At 43.4% G+C, this 21,018-nt stretch overlaps 1 protein-coding gene across 4 annotated transcripts in view; it reads right to left on the bottom strand.

The window, feature by feature from the left end:
* SP3 (Sp3 transcription factor) overlaps positions 1 to 15,922 on the bottom strand; it is a 63,213-nt gene extending 47,291 nt beyond the window's left edge. For 2 of the 4 annotated variants that reach the window (XM_051848509.3, XM_089328140.1), the window contains exons 1-4: positions 15,705 to 15,844; positions 14,903 to 15,075; positions 14,250 to 14,390; positions 4,353 to 5,712 (exon numbers count right to left, since the gene is read on the bottom strand). In XM_051848509.3, the coding sequence (XP_051704469.2) occupies positions 4,353 to 5,712; positions 14,250 to 14,390; positions 14,903 to 15,075; positions 15,705 to 15,711 (1,681 nt within the window). In that variant the 5' untranslated portion in view covers positions 15,712 to 15,844. Of the gene's footprint in view, positions 1 to 4,352; positions 5,713 to 14,249; positions 14,391 to 14,902; positions 15,076 to 15,704 lie in introns of all 4 variants that reach the window. The other 2 variants (XM_051848510.3, XM_089328141.1) reach the window with 2 other exon arrangements.
* Positions 15,923 to 21,018: the final 5,096 nt, after the last annotated feature.

Here is a 21,018-nt window from a genome sequence, read left to right as displayed (position 1 = left end):
TCTCTTTAATACCAAGATTAAAAGAAGGCATCTATAGTCTCAGATGTGCTTTTACATTCAACCTCTTATAATATGTGACTTGGGCTGAATCATATGAAGAGTATCTAGTCTCACATAAGCTGCAAAAGAGAGGAATAACTTGACATTTCAGCCTATTATGGATGTTTTATTTATTTATTTATTTATTTATTTATTTATTTATTTCTGACAGGCAGAGTTAGAGAGAGAGAGAGAGAGAGAGAGAGAGAGAAAGGTCTTCCTTTTCCATTGGTTCACCCTCAAAGTGGCTGCTACAGCTGGTGTGTTGCAGCCAGCGTGCTGTGCCAATCCGAAGCCAGGAGCCAGGTGCTTCCTCCTGGTCTCCCATGTGGGTGCAGGGCGCAAGCACTTGGGCCATCCTCCACGGCCTTCCTGGGCCACAGCAGAGAGCTGGACTGGAAGAGGAACAACCGGGACAGAATCCGGCGCCCTAACCGGGACTAGAACCCGGGGTGCCGGCTCCGCAAGCAGAGGATTAGCCTAGTGAGTTGCGGTGCCAACCCTGTTATGGATGTTTTATAATAGTACACCAAGTTTGACAACTGGCAGGTTTTTGGTGTGTTTTTTTTTTAAGGTTGATTTACTCAATTTATTTGAAAGACAGTTACACAAGAGAAGGAAAGAGAGAGACAGAGAGAGAGAAAATCTTTCATCCGCTGGTTCACTGCTCAACCAGCGTCAACAGGCAGGTCAAAGCCATAAGCTCCATCCGGGTCTCCCACATGGGTGCAGGGACCCAAGCACTTGGGCCATCTCCTGCTGCTTTCCCAGGAACATTAGCAGGGAGCTGGATCAGAAGTGGAGCAGCCAGAACTCAAACCAGTGCCCATATAGGATACCATCACTGCAGAAGCAGTTCAGCCCTTTGCACCACAACACCAACTTCTAGTGGCATTTTCTTAAAGGTCAGTTAGAATGTGGAATCTGAACCATATCAGTTTGGTTTTGGAACATAATGAGCTGGTCATCTGAAAAACACTGGTTCACTGAGCTTTCATACACATCTTGGAAGTACTGGCACATCTCATTGTAACACAACATCAAGAAAATCCTACTTAGTAATATCACCAACCCATCTTATCAGGAAAAAATTAGTAAGATGCCATCAAGCTCATGGTATAGTTTCCCAAAATTCTAATTTCAGGGGCTGGCATCATGGCACAGGATTAAGTTGCCACTTAAGACACCAGCACCCCACACTAGAACAACAGTATGAATCTGGACTGTTCCACTAATGTGCTAATGTGCCTTGGAAGGCAGTGTAAGATGACCCAAGTGTATGGGACCCTGCCACCCACGTGGAGACCAGGATGCAATTCCCAGCTCCTGGCTTCCACCTGACCTAGACCTGGATGTTGCTGCCATTTGAGAAGAGAAACAACAGATGGAAGATTTCTTCCCCTCTGTTGCTTGGCCTTTCAGATGAATAAATACTTTTTTTTTTTTTTTTTTTTGGACAGGCAGTTAGACAGTGAGAGAGAGTAAACAGTGAAAGAGAGAGACAGAGAGAAAGGTCTTCGTTAGTTCACTCCCCTAATGGCCGCCAGGGCCGGCGCTGCGCCAATCCAAAGCCAGGAGCCAAGTGCTTCCTCCCGGTCTCCTATGCGGGTGCAAGGCCCAAGCATTTGGGCCATCCTTCACTGTACTCCCAGGCCACAGCAGAGAGCTGGACTGGAAGAGGAACAACCGGGACAGAATCCGGCGTCCCAACCGGGACTAGAACCCGGGGTGCCAGAGCCGCAGGCAGAGGACTAGCCAAGTGAGCCACGGCGCTGGCCGAATAAATACTTTTCTAAAAACTCCATTTTTTATTGGAATGCCAAAATTTTATCACTGACTGCAAATACCATGACTTCCTGCAACAGGCTCACTTCATTTGCTTGAGAAAATAGCTACAGTTTGTCATTCTTTCAAGTAAAAACTTTCATGAAAATACCACCTAGTTTTGCTTACAACTCACAAACTACACAAAAAGGGATAGAAGTACTTTTTTTCAAACACACCTATCCTAATTTAGTAGGCAACGGAAATGTTTTATTGAAGCATACTTCCCATTTCATCACAAAGAAAACGATAAAGACATGCAGCAGGAACTGCAAATCAAAGCCATGATGAGACACCATTTCACACCCATAGAATGGTTGTAATAAAAAAGATGATCAATAATAAGCATTAGTGGGGAGACAAGACAAACTGGAACCCTCATACATTGCTGCTGAGATCACAAAACAGTGCATTCTCTGGAAACAGTTTGGCAATTAACTCGAGAAGTTATACACAATTAACATACAACCCAGCAATCCATTCCTAGATTATATACTCCGAAAGAAAATGTGTTGCACAAAAACTATACACACGTTCATATCAGCATTATTCATAATTGCCAAAAAATATAAACAACCCAAATGTCCGTCACAGGTAAATAAGTGGGGTATATCCATACAACAGAATGTTATTCAGCAATAAAAAGAAATAAACTCCTGATACATGCTACTACACACACAAACCTTGAGAACATTTTACTAAATCAAAGGCAGCAGGCCCTAAAGGCCATGTTTTGTACACTATGCTCACAGGAAATAACAGGCAAATGCAGATAAAGCAAATCTAAAGAAGCAGAAAGTAGATTATAGTTGCCAGGCTGAGCAGGGGGGAGGACTGAGGAGTCACTGCTAGCAAATATGGGGTTCTTTCTGGGGTGATGAAAATTTGATAGTATTAAGGGTTAAATAAGTCTATGACTACATTAAAAACCACTGAATTGTATACTTTAAAGGATGAATTTTATGGCATGTGAATTATACACTATAAAGCTATTATTTTAAAGACACACAGTACTCAAGGTGAAAATTTAGTAAAAATATTTTTACCAGTTCATCAATGTCATTTTTCAGTGAAACTGAAATTCTTCAACTGTTAAGCGCATGGTCAAGAATACAGCAACCACCAGTACAGGACTAAGCTTGATCCACCACCATCAGTGAAAATGTCAACACAGTGAAAAAGGCCAATGACTTCTTAGTCTATCATGAAAAGTAATTTGACAGGAGAACTCTGAGGCCCTATCAGGGGTCCACTGATCACACTGAGAACTGTTCCTCTAAACTACACCTACAGAAGGCACAACTGCAAAATTAGGGGATTTCCAGATACAGACCTGAGGCTCTGCACAATTTCAATCTTCTAAGCATTACACCACAAATTTCTCAAAAGAATAAAAGTAATCTCTAAATGCTGACTGGAGTTATTTCGATCAGTTCAAGTCAAATGACCCAATTAAGAGTTTGGAATCAATGACCCAGTGAAAGGCTGTAACAGAACATCTCCACAGAAACTCAAATCAAATTAGAAAAGCTAAAGTAATAAAGTTCAGGATTTAGTGCATAACAAAACATTCAATAAAATGCTAAATTAGACAAATAACAATAGAGCAACAATAGTTCTTTTCAAACTTTATAATTTGAATGTTGCACATCTTGAGACTACACTTCTAAAATCATTCCCCATACTATTAATAGTTATTTCTAGCACAGCTAAGTTTTAACACTCAATATCAAAGAACCAACTAATTTTAGGTCTACAACAGGGGTGGGGAACAACCTGCCCAAGGGCTGTATAAGGCCCAGAAAATTATTTTGGTCTGTCCCTGCCAAAGCAAATGCAGGCAGCACTCAAAACTCAGTATACCAGGCTAATTTTTAAGTCAATAATTTTGTATGGTCCACGAATGATGTTATAAATATCCAAATGGCCCTTGGCAGAAAAAAGGTTCCCCACTCCCAGTCTAAATAAAAAGTACCATATATTATCTAGGCCAACACTTCCATTTACACAATGAGGAAAGCAAGTTTGCAAGAGAAAAGTTGGCCAAAAATCACACAGATAGCTAGAGGCTGAGTCCTCTTTACTCCGAGTATCATGTTTTCACTGTGCCAACCTAATTCCCCAAGCAAATATGCAATGCACTAATCACTTAACCCACATCACACCAAGGCCAACCAAGACATCCTACCTGCAAACCAAACATTTTATAATGCTTGACAATACCAAGGAAAAGTCAAAACAAATATAATGTTGTAAGGAAAAACCACAAATGTTATTGGTACAACAGTAAAATGGATTCTGAACTTCAAATGCTACAAACTTTCAAAGATGAACAATTCTGAAGATAACTTGATGTCTACTTTTACATAAACATTGAAAAACATATCATGAGCTATAACAAGGGCCAGATGCTGATAAACACCTAAAATACAAAGTTTCCCTACATATTATCTGGACATATTTATGGCATGATATAACTGAAGACTCACCTGCAGGACTGTCAGCATTCTCTCCTGAATGTAGCTGAATACCAGTAGAATCTATAGAGTTTACTGTAACTGTCTGCAGATTTGGCAACTGACCAGTGCTTAGACTAACTGGAGTTGAAGTCAAGGCTCCACCTGCTGCAACTTGACCAAGCGTGAGTGTCTGAACAGGCGTCAAAGTTATTTGTTGGGCAGCAGTATTCTGTATTTGCAGATTCTGCAAGTTCTGGACTCCTTGTACTTGAAACGTTTGCCAAGTTATCTGTCCAGAAGGGGTCACTGTCTGTGCCTGAATTAAAAAGGTTCCAGGATTCAGCTGCAACTGAAGATTTTGCAAAGCTTGTTGTGATATATTCTGACCACTGGCTTGCACACCATGGATTGTCTGTGGTGTAATACCTTGCACAATTTGGGCTTGACTGGTTGGCTGCTGAGACTCTTGAAGTTGTAGATGCTGTACAACAGGCTGTGCTGTAGAAACCTGAATATTCTGAGCCTGTGTCTCTTCAGAAACAGGCGACTGGATATAATTTCCCTGAAGATCTGAAGAATGAACTTGCCCACTAGAAGTGGTCAAGCTATTTGTGTTTTGTTGTAATATACCTGTACTATCTATCGTAACAGGCAACTGTGATGAAGAGGACGTTGGCACAAATAAATCTGTATCAGTATTCGTTTCATTAATATCAGGAGAAACCCGCTCACCAGTCCTTTCTGAATTGTCTGAACTATCCATAGCTTGTCCTGTGTTTATCAAATGTCCATCGGCATTAATGCCTGCAGTCATTGTCTGAGAACTGCCCGAGAGTCCCAAAGAATCTAGATCGACACTATTGATTGGTACAAAGGTAATATTTCCTGGCAGACCAAGAGGCACATTAGCAACTACTTGGGTTTGGCCAGGAAAAGATGAACCACCAATTGCAACTCCCTGAACCTGGACTTGACCAGTCTGTGGTATGAGATTCTGAATATTAGCAGGAGGTGTTCCAGAGGCAAGCAAAGTTTGATTAGAGCCAGGAATGATCTGAATTTGACTGCTTTCTTGATTTATACCCCCATTATCTGAAGAGCCTGTGAAACCAATCTGAACCTGCTGACCATCCGTTGACTGAATCTGTGGTATTACTTGATATTGAACATTGGACACTGTACCATTTGACGAATCTGATCCTGGTGCAACTGAAAATATTTGTTGATTCTGCAGATTCTGAAGGGGAAGGACATACTGCCCACTCGAAGTAGCAGCACTTGGAATCTGTACTAGATTACCAGCTTCATCTTTTATAGTTGTAGGCGTGGCTGACAAAACCTCCCATCGATTTGGTGGTCCTCCTAACTGTGCAGAAGCCAAATCACCTGTCTGGATTAAAAAAAAAAAAAAAGTTATGATATATTTGTGGTATATTTTAACAAATCCTCAATACTCTATAAACTGATATAAATCCTACTACCTGAAAACAAAGTTATCTTAATAACACAGAGTTCAATTTACAGTAATTATCACTTCAGGTTTTGTTAGTTATTGCAAACACAGCCCATCCATTTGAACAGGGTAAAAAAAAGTTTCAGAATTCTTTTTTCTTACAACTATAAATTGATCTTCTGATCTCTCACCTATAATCTCGAATGCTATAGGTTATCTCACACACACACACACACACACACACACACACACACACAGTGGAGGTGGCTAAAAAAAGTTATGAATAGTTTAAGCCAAACACACCAACTACTAGAGTTTTAAAAAGTATATAGTCCACTACAAATACATGATCAAATTAGGCACATTACAACTGTATACAAAACAGGGAACATTAGTACAATATTATCAAGTAGTCATCCAAGTTAAAAAGATTTGTATATTATTGCTTAAAACTTTTTATCAAATAATTAAGGCTACTCCTTTATGGCATGAATTAACGTATTCTACTGCAAACTCATGGCTAGAGTTATTCCATGAGCAAGTCAACAAACTCCTTACTTTTTGCATAAACTACTAGAAAAATATGAGAACTTAAAAAAACTTAATGAGAAAAGGTTACTGCCCAGTAACGACATGACGAAGTAGCCCCATCTGAAACATTTTGCTAGACACTAAAAACTGGAGGATATAAGGGCTGGCACTGTGGTGCAGGTTAATCCTCCACCTGTGGCGCTGGTTCATGTCCCGGCTGCTGCTCCTCAGATCCAGCTCTCTGCTACAGCCTGGGAAAGCAGAAAATGGCCCAAGTTCTTGGGCCCCCGTCCCTGCACCTGTGTGAGAGCCCAGAAGAAGCTCCTGGCTTCAGATCAGCCCAGCTCCAGCTACTGTGGCCATTGGGGAGTAAACCAGCAGATGGAAACCCTTTCTCTCTGTCTCTTCCTCACTGTCTGTAACTCTACTTCTCAAATAAATAAATGAATAAAATCTTAAAAAAAAAAAAAAAAAAAAAAAAAAAAAACTGGAGGCTACAGCCTGGCTTTACCTACTGTTCTACTTAACTTTGCAGTAGAATGCCAGGCACACACATTTTGCATTCTGTGATCTGCTGCACTCTCATATATCCCCATGGTTTATGGATTAGACACGATTGGGAAAAATACCAATGTAGAAAGCAAAAAGCAGTAAAACCCTACTTGTCAATATCAAGAATAGTTTTTTTTTTTTTTAGGGAATAATAACAATAGGGTCTAACATTTGATTTTTTTCTTTTATGTGCCACATTCTATAAGAAGGGTTCATAAGATTATGCCACTTACTCCTTAAAGCAATTCTGTGAGGTCAAGCATTAACTAGTATTCCTATTTCACAGATACAAAAAGTATGGGATAAAAATCACATATCTATCAAATGGCCAAGACAGGATTTAAAACTAGGCTAAGCCTAACTCTAGAACACAGGGCCTGTCCCCCACAAACACTAGGGGTAAACACAAGGAGACTAGACCTTATGGAATTTAACATCAAAATAAAACCAGTGCTGGGGCCAGTGCTGTGGCAAACCGGGTAAAGCTGCTACCTGCAGTGCCAGCATCCCATATGGGCACCGGTTCGAGACCCAGCTGCTCCACTTTTGATCCAGCTCTCTGCTATAGCCTGGGAAAATAGTAGAAGATGGTCCAAGTCCTTCGGCCCCTGCACCTACATGGGAAGACCTGGAGAAGCTCCTGGCTCCTGGCTTCGGGTAGGTGCAGCTCCGGTCATTTTGACCAATTGGGGAGTGAACCAGTGGATGGAAGACCTCTCTCTGCCTCTCCTTCCCTCTCTGTAACTCTTCCAAATAAATAAATAAATCTTTAAAAAAAAATAAAAATGAAACCAGTGCTACAGTCTAAATGCAACTTCACTTCAAAGAACTCATGTAGGAGTTCAAAGCCTCACATCCATGTTATTAAGAGGGTAGACACTTAATCCAACTAGTGTTTACAAGAGGGGTCTTTGGAAAGTTTGATTAGATTAGGTCATTAGGATGGAGGCCCCATGACTGAATCCTGATGACTCTGTGAGGAGGCGGCAGAGACAGACACAGATACACAGGCTCCCTGTCTCTTGCCATGCAGTATTCTGTGCTACTTCAGGTCTCTGTCAGCCAGAAGGCCATCATCTGGTGAGGTGCCTCCATCTTGCACCTCCCAAACCATAACCTAAAATAAACCTCTTCTCTTTATAAAGTGGTCTGCCTCAGGTATTTTGTTATAGTAATGAAAAGCTAATACATTAGCCTATCTCACTTACTTCTCGATCTAACCATAATTTTCTATAACCTCCCAAGTATCACCAGACATTGAGAACATAAGCATATCTAGCCTAGTATTGTCAATCTAGGACCCATGGTTGGGCTTTAAGGGATCAAACAGCAGACATACTGTAAGGTTTCATCATATTCTCAAAGGGAATCTGACATTAAAAAAAAAAAAAAGCTAAGACAAATGTTCTCCTAACATAGACTATCCCATAAATTTTAATGCAAATATTACAGGACCAAAAGATCTTAAATTTCTTAAAAAAATTAATTGCCTAATTTTCATATACAGTTGAAAAATATGTTTTCCACTGGAAGAACCCTAGTTTAATTACTCAAACATTAAAACATATCTGCCAACAGGAAATAAGCATGTATACATAAACTCGTAAGATACACAATCCCTATCTTCAAATGGCTTACAATCTATCCGAGCAGACTTACACATGCATGCTAACATACCATAAAAAGTGGCCCAGACTAGTCATATGATTACAAAAGTAGGAATGTGAAGAGAAGGCTGAGTTAATATGAGAATAAAATGCAAGATTTCACCAAGGTTCATTAGGATATAGAAGCATTAGTAAAGGGACAGTAACACAAAAACCACAGACAAAACCCCTAAATAATAATACACCACATGGAGCCCAAGAGGTCCAGAAAAAATTCATATTCATAAAGAAAAGCAGTAAGGAACAGATGAGACATTTTTATCAAGGCCTGGAAATGGCTGCACTGATCCTACTGGATGGATTGTTTGGACTTTATCCTACAGACAGTAAATGAAAGCTATAAAAGGTTTATAAGCAAGTGAGCGGTGCAATCGCATCTGTGTTTTATAAAGATAAACTAAGGCCCAGTGAAAGAGACCAAAAGAAAGGCAGAAGAGACTAAAAGCTGAGAAACTGTGAACCCCATACAAATCTCTGGGATGGAACTAAAACAGTAATGTGTCTTTCAAACACTTAAAATCATTCAACCTAAATTTTAAAATCAAGCACTAAACATTAAAGTCAAATTCTTCAACTTCAGTCTTGTCGAGAAATTGTAAGCACTTATTTTTTTACTTAACAGTAACAAATGCATATATTCAATCTTGAGTGAACAACTTTTTAGTCAAGAAACTCCTTGAAAATAAATATTACTTAAAAGCCAACTCTGAGTAAATACTGCCCATCTCAAGAAACTAAATAATAAACTGTAGTATCATTCTTCCCAGTGGTATAGGCCATTAATCCAAAGACTATATCTAAACAAAATTATATATTCTCAACTTTTCTGAATAAATCTAAGGTGAAAAAGCACATATGAAAAGTATCAAGCACATGGATGAAGTAAAAACACAGCCACAAATAATTTCAGCAAAAAAGGCCAGGGGTTAGCTTTGTGGCGTATGCAGTAAAGCTATCACCTGAGATGACTGCATCTCATGTGGGCACACCACTTAGTGTCCAGGCCACTCCACTTCTGATCCAGCTCTCTGCTATGGCCTGGGAAAGCAGCGGAGGATGGTCCAAGTGCTTGGGCCCCTTTATCTACATGAGAGACCCAGATGAAGCCTTGGGCTTCAGTCTGGCCAAACCTTCAGAATTGCAGCCATCTGAGGAACGAACCAATGGATGGAAGATCTCTCTGTGTCTAACTCCACCTTTGTAATAAATAAATCTTTAGAAAAAAAAAAAAGTCCAGAAAGGAATTATTCTTACATAATAATCTGCAGCTTTAAAAATTGTGCTAGGGGCCCGCACTGTGGTGTAGTAGGTTAAGCATCCACCTGAGGGACCAGCTTCCCATATGGGTGCCAGTTCAAGTCCCGGCTGCTCCATTTCCAATCCAGTAGAAGATGGCCCCAAGTCCTTGGGCCCCTGCACCCACGCGGGAGACCAAGAAGAAGCTCCTGGTTCCTGGCTTCCGATAGGCACAGCTCTGGCCATTGTGGCCATCTGGGGAGTGAACCAGCATATGGAAGACCTTTCTCTCTTTCTCTGCCTCTCTGTAACTGCCTTTCAAATAAATCTTAAAAAAAAAAAAAAAAAAAAGAAAGAAAGAAAAAGAAAACTACTAGACTTTAATTATTTAAAACAAAACCATGCTAGGGGAGGGGAGTGTATTACACTAGAAAGAAAAAACTCAGAACTGAATTTTTGTCCCAGCTACAAATGTGGAACTGAAATTGTGTGTGATTTCAAGGAAGATCGTAATTTCCTTAGCTTAACAAGGGCTACTACCTTACAGGGTCACCAAAAAAAGAAATAAATAAATAAATAAATAAACCTTTAAGCTTTATAAAGGTCTGTGTACTCCCAAGAAATATGATTATGATTATTAAAGATTATGGTAACAGATCTGAAAAACATCCATTTGACACCAGAACAATTCCTGGTACAAAGTAAGACTAGTATGTGGAAAAAAGATATTCTGCTTTAAAGTCATGACAAAGAAAATGAAAAGAAATGGACAGAATGATGGACACATGGAAACAGATCAATAAAACTAACTTTCAGATATTAAGAGCCTTCCAGTGAAAAACTCTAAGCTAATTTTAAACCTATTTATTTCTATAATTCCACCATGAATAAACCCCAAATATTTCATTTTATCAGCAACATGTCACTGAAAGAAATCAAGTACTCTAAACACCAAATGAGAAAGGGATAAATTAGAAAGTCATCTGAAACCAAAAAAGTTATAAAAATGTTTGATGTCAAGCTACTGGAAACATTACAGAAACAAAGCAATAGAGACATAAAAACACACAACTCAGGCAAGAATTTCTATGTGGTTCAGTTGCAAGATAACACTCTCCATTAAGCTCACAAACCAGTAACTAGTATCCTTACTGGACAATTAGCAAACTACAGAACGTGGAAGTCGGCAGTACTGTAAAAAGCTGTAACTGAAGGGTACTCTTCAGTTTCCCTCTACACATAAACACAGAACCACTCAGTGATAAAGGACCCAATCTAAGGTGGGGGGAGGGGGAGCGGCTTCAGAAAGGTGGTACCTGCAGTGCTGGTCCTATAGCAAAATTCATTCCAAGGGCATTCTCCAGTGCAATTGGGCATAAAAATGGGGAGGTGGCATTTGAGAAGGATGGGGGAAAAGGGCATAGTTTTTTAGATAATACCTGCAGAAAGGGAAAATGAAAAAATCCACACTGCTTGTTGCATACTATTTGGAAGGGATTAACTTCTCAGTTCCCACAAATGGCTTTATAAAATCCAGAAATAGGCAAGGAAGATGTATAACTGGAAATAAGAATAAGTGTGAAGCTAAGGTAACAAACTGAGAACCATTCTTAGGCAAGTATTTGAGTTTCTTAAAATCTTCAAAGAACACCAACAGAATTAAAAGATCTTAACAAATTCATTAAAATGATAGTGTAGGTCTTATTTCAAGTACTGGCAAAAATGATCTTTTCTTCAAATAAGCTATTACCAATTTTTTTTTAAAAGCTACCAACATTTTTGTTTTAAACTAATCAATACTGAGGTTGTAGCATAAGCCAATCAGGAAATGATATTTACTTGTTCAGTTTATTTCACTAAAGTAAAAAAAAAAAAAAAAAAGAAAAAAAAAGAATCCACAATTTCACACATGCAAATTGGACTAGTTCATACTTGTTTAAAGGTCTTTTTTTTTCTATTCTCTGCTTTATTAATAAATTAACTACTCAACTTCACAGACTGTTTTGTGATTGGACCCCTTCAGCACTGTACTAAAGGTAAATACCCTAGACTGGGATCCTCTTTTATAACAAATTCTAAATTTGAGATGATATTTAAAGCAAGCCTTCACAGCAACTGATTGGCTTTTCAAGGCCCTTTTAATCTTAAAATAACAAACTAAACTGGCATAAAGTTGAACTGTATGTGGGTATTTCCACTTGATTTTTAAACACAATACCATATGCAATTTGGTATCCTGGATTGGATCCCAGAGCAGAAATTGGTATTAATGGAAAAACTGGTGAAATCCTAATGAAGTCCACAGTTAGCTTAGTAGTATCATAACACCAATTCCTTAGTTTTGACAAATGTACCGTAGTTATGTTAATATCAGGGGAAGCTGGGTGAAGGGTGTAGGGCAACTTTCAGGTCTGTTACTTCCAACTTTTCTCTAAATCTAAAATTACTACAAAATACAAAATTTTCAAGACACAGCTACAAAAAAAAGTTGCCTGCAGACTTCTCATGATTCCCACTAATCTGAGTAAGATTATTTTCTAGGCACATTTTTAAACAGGAAAACAAAAGCCCATGATATCACTTAAATTAGTTTCTTCCTACTTTCTGAATGTACTAGAAAAAAAAAGTCTCAATTCCACTTTTAAAATGGAAAAATAAGTTTTCTATTTGCTAAAGCACACAGATAACAAGCCAGTCTTAATCATTTTACTCAAAGTGAAAAATGTTAAGCACAGGTACCAAACACAAACAAAAGGGTTTTTTTGGAGATTTTTCTGGTAACATCATTATTTTCATCTTTAATATGATTGACAAATTATGAGGTATCTGACTGCTAAATCTCAGACTTCTGGCAGGAAATGTATTGTTAGTAGTAGTGATTTGTTAATTCAGAAAAGGGACTGAAGAGGCATGGAAACTTCGGTACAAGTACATGGCCATGGCCGGCTAAGGATGCAGACAGTGTGCTAATTCCACACCTGAGACTAACGCAGATGTATATATACATACTTTGACCTATAACTTCCTTCTTCACTCCTCCAGTCCCAGAGGTAAACTGATACCTAAACTTGGCAAATCACATTTACAAGAAAAGTTCTGCTGTAATCAGAATATTAAGAAAAGATAAACAGAAGCAACCTGCCTTTCAATTTGACTTGATGCAGTGGCTTATTAAAATAAAAAGCCAATTTGTTTTGGTTGTTTGGGAATGGAGGTATATAGTTCATTACACATGCTCACCAACCAGTCAAGTAAGTTTGTTTAATAACAGTGCTTCTCACAAATGTATGCTTTTACATTTTAATCTGTTTACCAAAGCAGGATTAAGAAGTTAAAGCTACTCAGGTCCCCTAGAGTATAATCTGAAGCACTAAAATGACATTTACCAATAATGTAGCTTAACAGTAGCTTAACATTAGGTCAACTTTTAACGACCAGACATTAAGTATTTAATGCAGACTATAGCAAATATCAAACTTAGAATTCCGTCTACAGTTACCAATTGAAAACATCACCAAATCAATTCCTATTATCCATGTCAAAAAAGGGCTCCAATTATTTTAGTAAGTGAACACACGAACATGTTAAACTAAAGCAACAGTAAAGTTCACAACTTAACTGTCTAAAATCTGTTAACAGATAACTGTGAATTAAGCCCTAATATAACACTGCCAGCTCCTCCCCCCAGCCCAGACACTGTAAAAACACTACAAAAAGAATACCACCACATCCTACAGCAACCACAATAAAATGAAAATAACCGTTTTGCCAAGCAAATCCAACTGTAAGTAGCACGCATGTAAATACAATTCCTGACTTTTGTTTCTGAAGCTGACACTCATTCAATTTCAAAAGCTAAAGAACCACCTAAGTAAGTTGTCTAATTTCAGCGGTCGCTAAGTGTTCCACACAACACCACCTAGGAAAGATGACCGGAAATTTAAGTAGCAGCCTGCAAAAACTCAAATCCAACAATTTTGAGCGGTCACTAAAAAAGCACTCAAGGAGTGCTCATTCCTGCATACAAAAGGCTACCTCGGGGGAACGAACTTCACTTTTTCTTTCTTACGATTTCAGTCAGTCAGACCTAGCAACCTCCAGCAGAAAAAGCTCCAGGTTCCAGAATTCCAAGAACCAGAGGCACTGCCGCCGTGGCCGATACTATCTATGGCCGATAGGCTGTGCTTGAAAATGCACTACCGCTCGGCGAAGGAGTTTGCAGCGCTGATATGAATTGCTCAAACATCCATTTTGGAGTCCTCCACCCCCGCCCTCGCAGACTTCATTTTGTGGCGAATTCTGAGCGAGGTGCCGCAGTGACAATGTGCAGAGAGCCAGGGCCGGCTTCGGGGCCAGACCGGGATGCGGAGGGCAGGACGGGGCGCGGGGCCGCGCGGGCGCGGGGCAGGCCTCGGGGCGGGCGCCCGCAGGCCGGGGATGGCGGGCGCCGGGGCCTCGGCGGGGGCGGGCCGCGCGCGCGGGACTTACCGCTCCGGCGGCGGCGGCGGCGGCGGCGGCGGCGGGGGCCCCGGCAGCGGCGGCCGCCTCGTCCTCGTCGTCGCCCGGCGATGGCGGCCCTATCTTGCTGCAGGTAGCGGCCAGCAGAGCGAGCGGTGACGGCTGAGTGTCCTACCCCCGATGGGCGGGTTCAGAGAGGGAGACAGGGGAGGGGGGTGGCGGTTAGGGCCGGGCCGCCGCTCGCACAGGAAGTGCGGCTCGGTCCTCCGGGCCGGCCCGGCCAGCGCCAGCCCGCGCTCGCCGCCGCCGCCGCCACCACCACCACCGCCGCCGCTGCCGCCGCCGCCGCCGCCTCCTCCCGCCGCTCGCCCCGGGCTGGCCGCCCCGTCGCACGCTCGCGGGCCCCGTCGGCGGGCGGGCTGCGCGCCGGGCCTCCACCTGGCGCCCGGAACCCACCCCGGGAGGGCGCGCACCCTCGCACACTCACACACGCACAAAAAGGCGGCGGGCGGGCGGGCTGGCGGCGGGCGGGGGAGCGCGGGCGGGGTCGGAGCGTTGGCGCCTCGGGCGGGCAGCTCCCGGGGCGGGGGGAGGGGAGGGGAGAGGCGCGGAGGGAGGGGAGAGGCGAGGGGAGGAGAAAGCGGCGCGAGGGGGGAGCCGGGCCGGGCTCAGCCGCTCCTCACCTGGGCCGCCGCCGCCGCCGCCGCCACCGCGCTGTTTCCGTGCTGCTGCTGCTGCTGCTGCTGCTGCTGCTGCTGCTGCTGCAGATACTCGCCGTGGCCGCCGCCGCTGCCGCCGCCGCCGCTGTCCACGTCCAAGGCAGCCATTTCCTCTTGTTTCACGGGCTTTTCGGGAGCTGCAGGCACAGCGCGGGGGGGGGGGAGGTGGGGGTGGGGAGGAAGGCGGGTGGAGGAGAGGGAGGGGGCCCGCGGGCCGCGGCGAAATTACTCCGAGAGCCCCGACCGAGGCCCCTTCCCCTCCCCCACCCGCCCCCCGGCGGCGGCGCGGCGGCGGCTCCCTCCTCCCCTCCTGCTGCTGCCCCCGCCCGCCGCTGCCTGTAACCCTCCTCCTCCTCCTCTTTCCCTCCTCCTCCTCCTCCCCGCGCTGCCCCTGCCCCCTCTCCTCTCCTCTCCTCCCCTTTCCCTTCGCGCCGCTCGCTCTCACTCGCGCTCGCTCCTCTCGCACCGTCAGTCACTCACACACGCCCGCCCGCCGCCCGCGCCCGCACACAGGGGGATGCGCTCCCGGCGGCCCGGGCCGCCCGCCCCGGGGCCCGGCGGGGAGACGGCGCTGCTGGGGGGCTTGAGGGCTGGACGGTGGCTGGCGGGGAGGGCAGGCAGGCGGAGGGGAGTGCGGCTTTCTGCCTCTCACAGACACTCGGCGGCACACCACGGGGCCGGGAGCCGGCGGCGGCCCCGGGCTGGCTGCGGTCAGCGGCGGCGGCGGCGGCGGCAGCAGGGGTTGCTCTCTCTCGGCTTTACGTACCGGTCATAGTGTGTTTAGGGCACCTCAGGCGGGGCTCCCCGCCGCCTTACACATGGTGAGGAGCGAAGGCGGCGGCGGCGGGAGAGGATGCGGGAAGCGGCGGCGGACACGGCCGGAGCGGTCCGGGGATTTTTTTTTCCTATTTTGATTGACTGTGCGGGAAACACAAAAGGTGGAGCCTCCAGCCCAAAAGGGGGGAAGAGGGTGACAGCCCGCCCGGAAGTCCCGCCCCTCTTCTCCGCGTTCATTCGCCACCACGCTCCCCGTCGGCCGTCCTCATTGGTCCGGACGCCCGTCCGTCGCTCGGCCAGGCGGCGCGCTTCCTGTTTGCCCCCCGGGTGGAAGAGGAGAGACAATGAGCGGCTGTGGCGGCGTAGCTTCCCGAGAGCGGCTACGGCTCGCCAGTTACCCCGCTGTGCCCGCCTCGCTCGCCGGTTGCCGCTGCCAGGCCCGAGACGCAGGCCTCTTCCGCCTCGCAGGCTCTCCGAGTAGGCCCGACCGAGCTGTAGGGCAGCCAGGCTGGGGAGGAAATCCGTCCCCGGTGGCTCCGGCTCCACTCGATGTTTTCTCCATCCCGGCGGCAGCCTCGGCTCGATCTCCCCAGGGCCTCGCGCTCCCGGAGCCGCCGCTTCCCTGCGCTGCCAGGAGGCCGCTGCCGCTGAGCCTCGGGGCTGCTGCTGCGGCCGCTGCTGCTACTGAGCAAACCAGACCCGCCCCACGAGCCCGGGGGGAGGGAGCTGGTATTGGGGGAGACACCCCCTCCGAAGCCGGAGGAGGATTTTCTCTCTCACACACTTTGAGCTGTCGTATTCACAGCCAGAGCCATCTCGTTCCCATCCCTCTCAGCCCCCCAGGTCTCCAACCGTCTCCCTTTTTCCCTTGCCCTGGAGGCAGGCGTTTAGAGCGAGAGAAAAATCAAGTGGAGAGCTTTCATGCTGGCCAGTGGCACCAGAAAAGGAACTTAGATGTGGCGTGTGTATGTGTTCAATGAGGCAAGAATCCTTGTTTAAAAAGAAAAAAAAAATTAGCCACTCATTGCACTACACATACATATATCCTTCCCTGCTTTTTAATCCTCTCGGTACCAAGTCTGAAAGGTCCTGCCGGCCGTTGCCAACATTTTTTAAATAGTGAATCTCAGTGAAGTTTCTTGGTTTTTTTTTTTTTTTTTCTTGGAACATTTCATGCTTTAGTTTTTAAAATCTTGTTTCACTTACTGGATTAGGCTAACATTCCTTCCATCTTTGGCATCGTTGATATCTTGCTGTCATCCTGGGCGAAAATGCTCAGGTTTTATGTGTGTGTTTTGCCAACTAAGAGACATCTCTGCCTATTACCTTTAGGTATAGTTGCCAAGAAAAAGGTTAAAGGCAGGGAGACTGTCCATAATACTTTTATTGTAACTCTGACTCCAAAATCAGTGTTCCAGTTAACGGTGATGATTGTATTTCATGTGATAAATGAAACTGCTGGAGGAGGAAGTTGAGAAGCCCAAACACTTTAAAGTTTGTGGGCAGTAACTAAATTCATAGCCCATTTGTGATTGACTAACTTTGCATCTCAGTTAAAAAGCACTTATGCTTGCCACCTATGCACATAACATTGGAAACACTGCATGGTTACTTAGCTCCTAATTGTGTAAAAGATCAAATTTCCAGGGAATTGACAAAAAAAAACACACACACACACACACACACACACAAACATGCGAATTCTGAGTCCAACTATAGGGTTGATCTAATAGTAAGTCCTTTCATTCTCATTTAACTAGAAGAATCACTTAGGAAGTTAGTGTGCTAGTTTACACTTAACATTTGGTTCAAGGAAAATAAAATAAGCTGTTGAGGTGGGAAGGACAAAAAGAGGGACAGCTGGCTTGAAGAGCAGGACAGGGAAGACAGTGGAGGGGAAGAGGGGAAAGTAACTGTTCCTTCGTTCTTACCTGGCCCTGTTGGGTACAGGCTAGCTGGCTCTCTCAAAGCAGGACTTGAAGTGAATGGCTGGGAGCGGGCTATGTTACATGGTCCCAGTACACCGCCTCCCTGCGCCTTTTGCAAAGGGTTAGTCTAAGCCACCATAGAAAGCAAAGTACTTGGCCACAAGAATTAAATTCATTTCTTCACCAGCACCCATTGACAAGTGACAAAAACTTGTTTACAGTGGGAGTGGGGAGGAAGACTATAACACATAGAAACACTGCTAATCTTTCTGAAAAACAAAATCACGCACCTGCACTGGTCTGCTCCTGATGCAATGCTTTTGAGAAATACAGGCACCAAAAGCATCCCTGGCTACTACAGTCTGATTCAGAGCACTCAGACCACGTTTGAAAGTGATTGTGACATGGAGACTTCAGATGCCAGCAGTGAAGACAGTCACTTAACTGAATGCCTACACCTCGCTGTTTCAATACTGCACACAAATCTTGAAATGCAGTTCAATTGAAAGATTTATTTTTAGTAGAAGGGTACTTCCCATTGGCATCTCCAACTCTGTTTATGTAGGAACCCAAAATTGCAGGGTACCTATGTCCACATAGGAACACATCACCTAATCCCAACAGGGAGACCAGTGTTGGATATTATACTTTCTCCTTTCCACAGTGATTAAGGAAACTGCTGGCCTTTTTCCATCATGTTAGGAGATCTGGGTGTCTCTTCCCACCCACCCTTATCCTCAGTTTCCTTCTTTGTATCATATGTGTTTTTCTAAGTTTTCTTAAATCCTTTGGAAGCGTGGTGAACCTGGAAAGGCAACTGTTTCTTACTGGCGTGGACTCATGCACCACTTCCACTGCTTGCTCTGCACCTGGCCACTCTGTATTAGAGACGGCTGTCCTGGACCACACCTGGAAGACCGTGCCTGTAGCTTCACAGTCTCCACTTCTACACCCCTGCCCCCAAACATCTATTCAGTGGATCATGTACAACTGCCAACATTCAGTTGCTCTTTATCTTAAAAGTGGCAGTTTTGTATATGTCAGTCTAAATCAGTACTCAGGAACATAGGCTTTGTTGCTGTGACGTGGACCCTATTTTTACCTGTCGTACATCTCTGATCTGTTCAGGTAGGTTTCAAGAATCTTAATTTGCCCTATATACATAAGCACTATCACATTTCAGAAACATTCAACTTTCCATTAACGAAGTATAGCTACCCCTACTTAATGTTTCCCTGTTTTCTTAAAAATATACCTTAAAAGCTTTTTCTCTTGTTTCTAAATCTACCAAAAGGTAGAGGTAACATTTTAAGCATTTACTATGTCCCAAGCCCTCACATCTCCAACTTTAATCCTCACAGACTCCATGTGATCAATATTATAGAACTGCCATTTGACAGATGAGGAAATGGACATTCAGCAATCCTGTGGAACTTAGTGTCCCTTTCAAATAAGTGACAGGATACAAACCCACATCCGTCAGCTCTGCTTACCAACAGAGCAGCTCTTAAATGATCAGTTTAAGATTCATCTACCCATAAAAACCAAAAATATAAATACTAAAGGGGATATAATTAGTATATATTTTTATGGAAGATCATTATCTTTTTTTAAAAATGATTTTATTTATTTGAGAGGTAGAATTACAGAGAGATAAGGAAATCAGTTAACTTTAATTTTTTAATCCAGCGTTCATTTTTCCACAAGATAATTGTCTGGGCCATCTTCGTAATATTAAATGTCTACAACATGTCATGTATTGGTTAGAGCATTCAACATACATGACCCCTAACATAAAAAACTCACATTCTAAGGAACACTTGCTTTGAAAATGATCTTTCGTAAATGGCCCAAGTGCTTGGGCCCCTGCACCTACATGAGAGACCCTGAAGAAACTCCTGGCTCCTGGCTTCAGAACAGCGCAGCTCCAGCCATTGTAGCCATTTGGGGAGTGAACCAGCAAATGGAAGACCTCTCTCTCTGCCTCTCTGTAACTCTGCCTTCCAAATAAATAAATAAATCTTTATTTTAAAAGAAAAAGATGTTCCTTCTCTTGATGAGTTTCTCATTTTCATTCAAGGTTCACAAAAGTACTGATGTCCTAATAATCAAAATTCCCATCCTCACTATCTGTTGACATTCCTTGGGGTTCTAAAATGGCTAGTTACCCACAACATTCCCAAGTCATTGTCATGTAAGCCCAGGAGGCTTTGTCCACGAACATTCGATTTCTGAGTCTTGGCAATTTTCCTAGAAAAGATGAAACGTATAATGTATTTCTGCTTTCTCAATAACTTGTCCTAGAAGAATACAGGATGCTAGGAATTCTCTTGGCTGTACGTAAGAAGTGGCATTACTTAGCAAAGAAGAATATGTAATCTGGCACCATTAGAAAGTCTGTTGTCCTTCAGTGGTGAACAACGACCTTCAGCACCGAGTGCGCTCATACTTCAGGTCACAACTCCCTCTCTGTCCTTTAGTTGCAGAAACAGATACATAACTAATCCCAAAAGATCCACCACACCCAAGGACTAACTAGAAAAGACAAGTGGGTGGGGGTGGGGGCTGAAGGATGAGGTGCCAGGGAGATGATTGGATAGAACTATAGTGGCGGAAATGCTGCACCACATACCATCACTCCCTTTCAACCTAAGAGCCAGGGTAAAAACTAAATGCAATTATATACACACATGCATATATACTCAATGGTACTTCAAAGAGCTCATTGTAAGTGGTTGAAAGACATTTATTTTGGTGCAAAAAATTTTGAAATCCAAGGACAGTTTTTCATTTAACATACATTCCATGAACTTGTTGAAGGCACCTCATTGTATAATATATACATACATATATACACACACACATACATACTTAGGTATGTATATAAACATTACAAGTTATTCACTACATAATGACACTTTGGTCAATAAAGAATCACATTTAGAATGGCTGACCCACAGATTTCTTCAAGCAGTGACTAGTGATGTTGTAAGCATCTTTGTGTAAGTACACCCTATGATATTCACACAACAGAACTGCCTAACAACATTCTCAGAATGTATCCTTGTCATTAAGTGACACATAACTGTACTATATAATCCACAGTAGATTTATAAATTGTGGTATATTCATTAAGTGAAATTTAAAAGAAAGATGCATATCATCATGGATAAAGCTCAAAATCAACATTGAATTTAAAAAGCTCGTTACCAAAAGATGAATTTAGGAGTGGGTGTTTGGCACAACAGCTTAGGTTGCAGTTGGGGATACCCGCATTCCAAAACAGAGTGCCTGGTTCAAGTCTTAGCTACTCTACTTCTGATCCAGTTTCCTGTTAACATGTATCCTGGTAGGCAGTGGATATGGCCCAAGTGC

The sequence above is a fragment of the Oryctolagus cuniculus genome, chromosome 3 (assembly GCF_051225735.1).
Source record: "Oryctolagus cuniculus isolate XC-2025 breed Fujian yellow rabbit chromosome 3, ASM5122573v1, whole genome shotgun sequence".
Classification (NCBI taxonomy): Eukaryota; Metazoa; Chordata; class Mammalia; order Lagomorpha; family Leporidae; genus Oryctolagus; species Oryctolagus cuniculus.
Note: the sequence above shows the minus strand (reverse complement) of the source record. Positions and strands in the feature narration are given on the sequence as shown.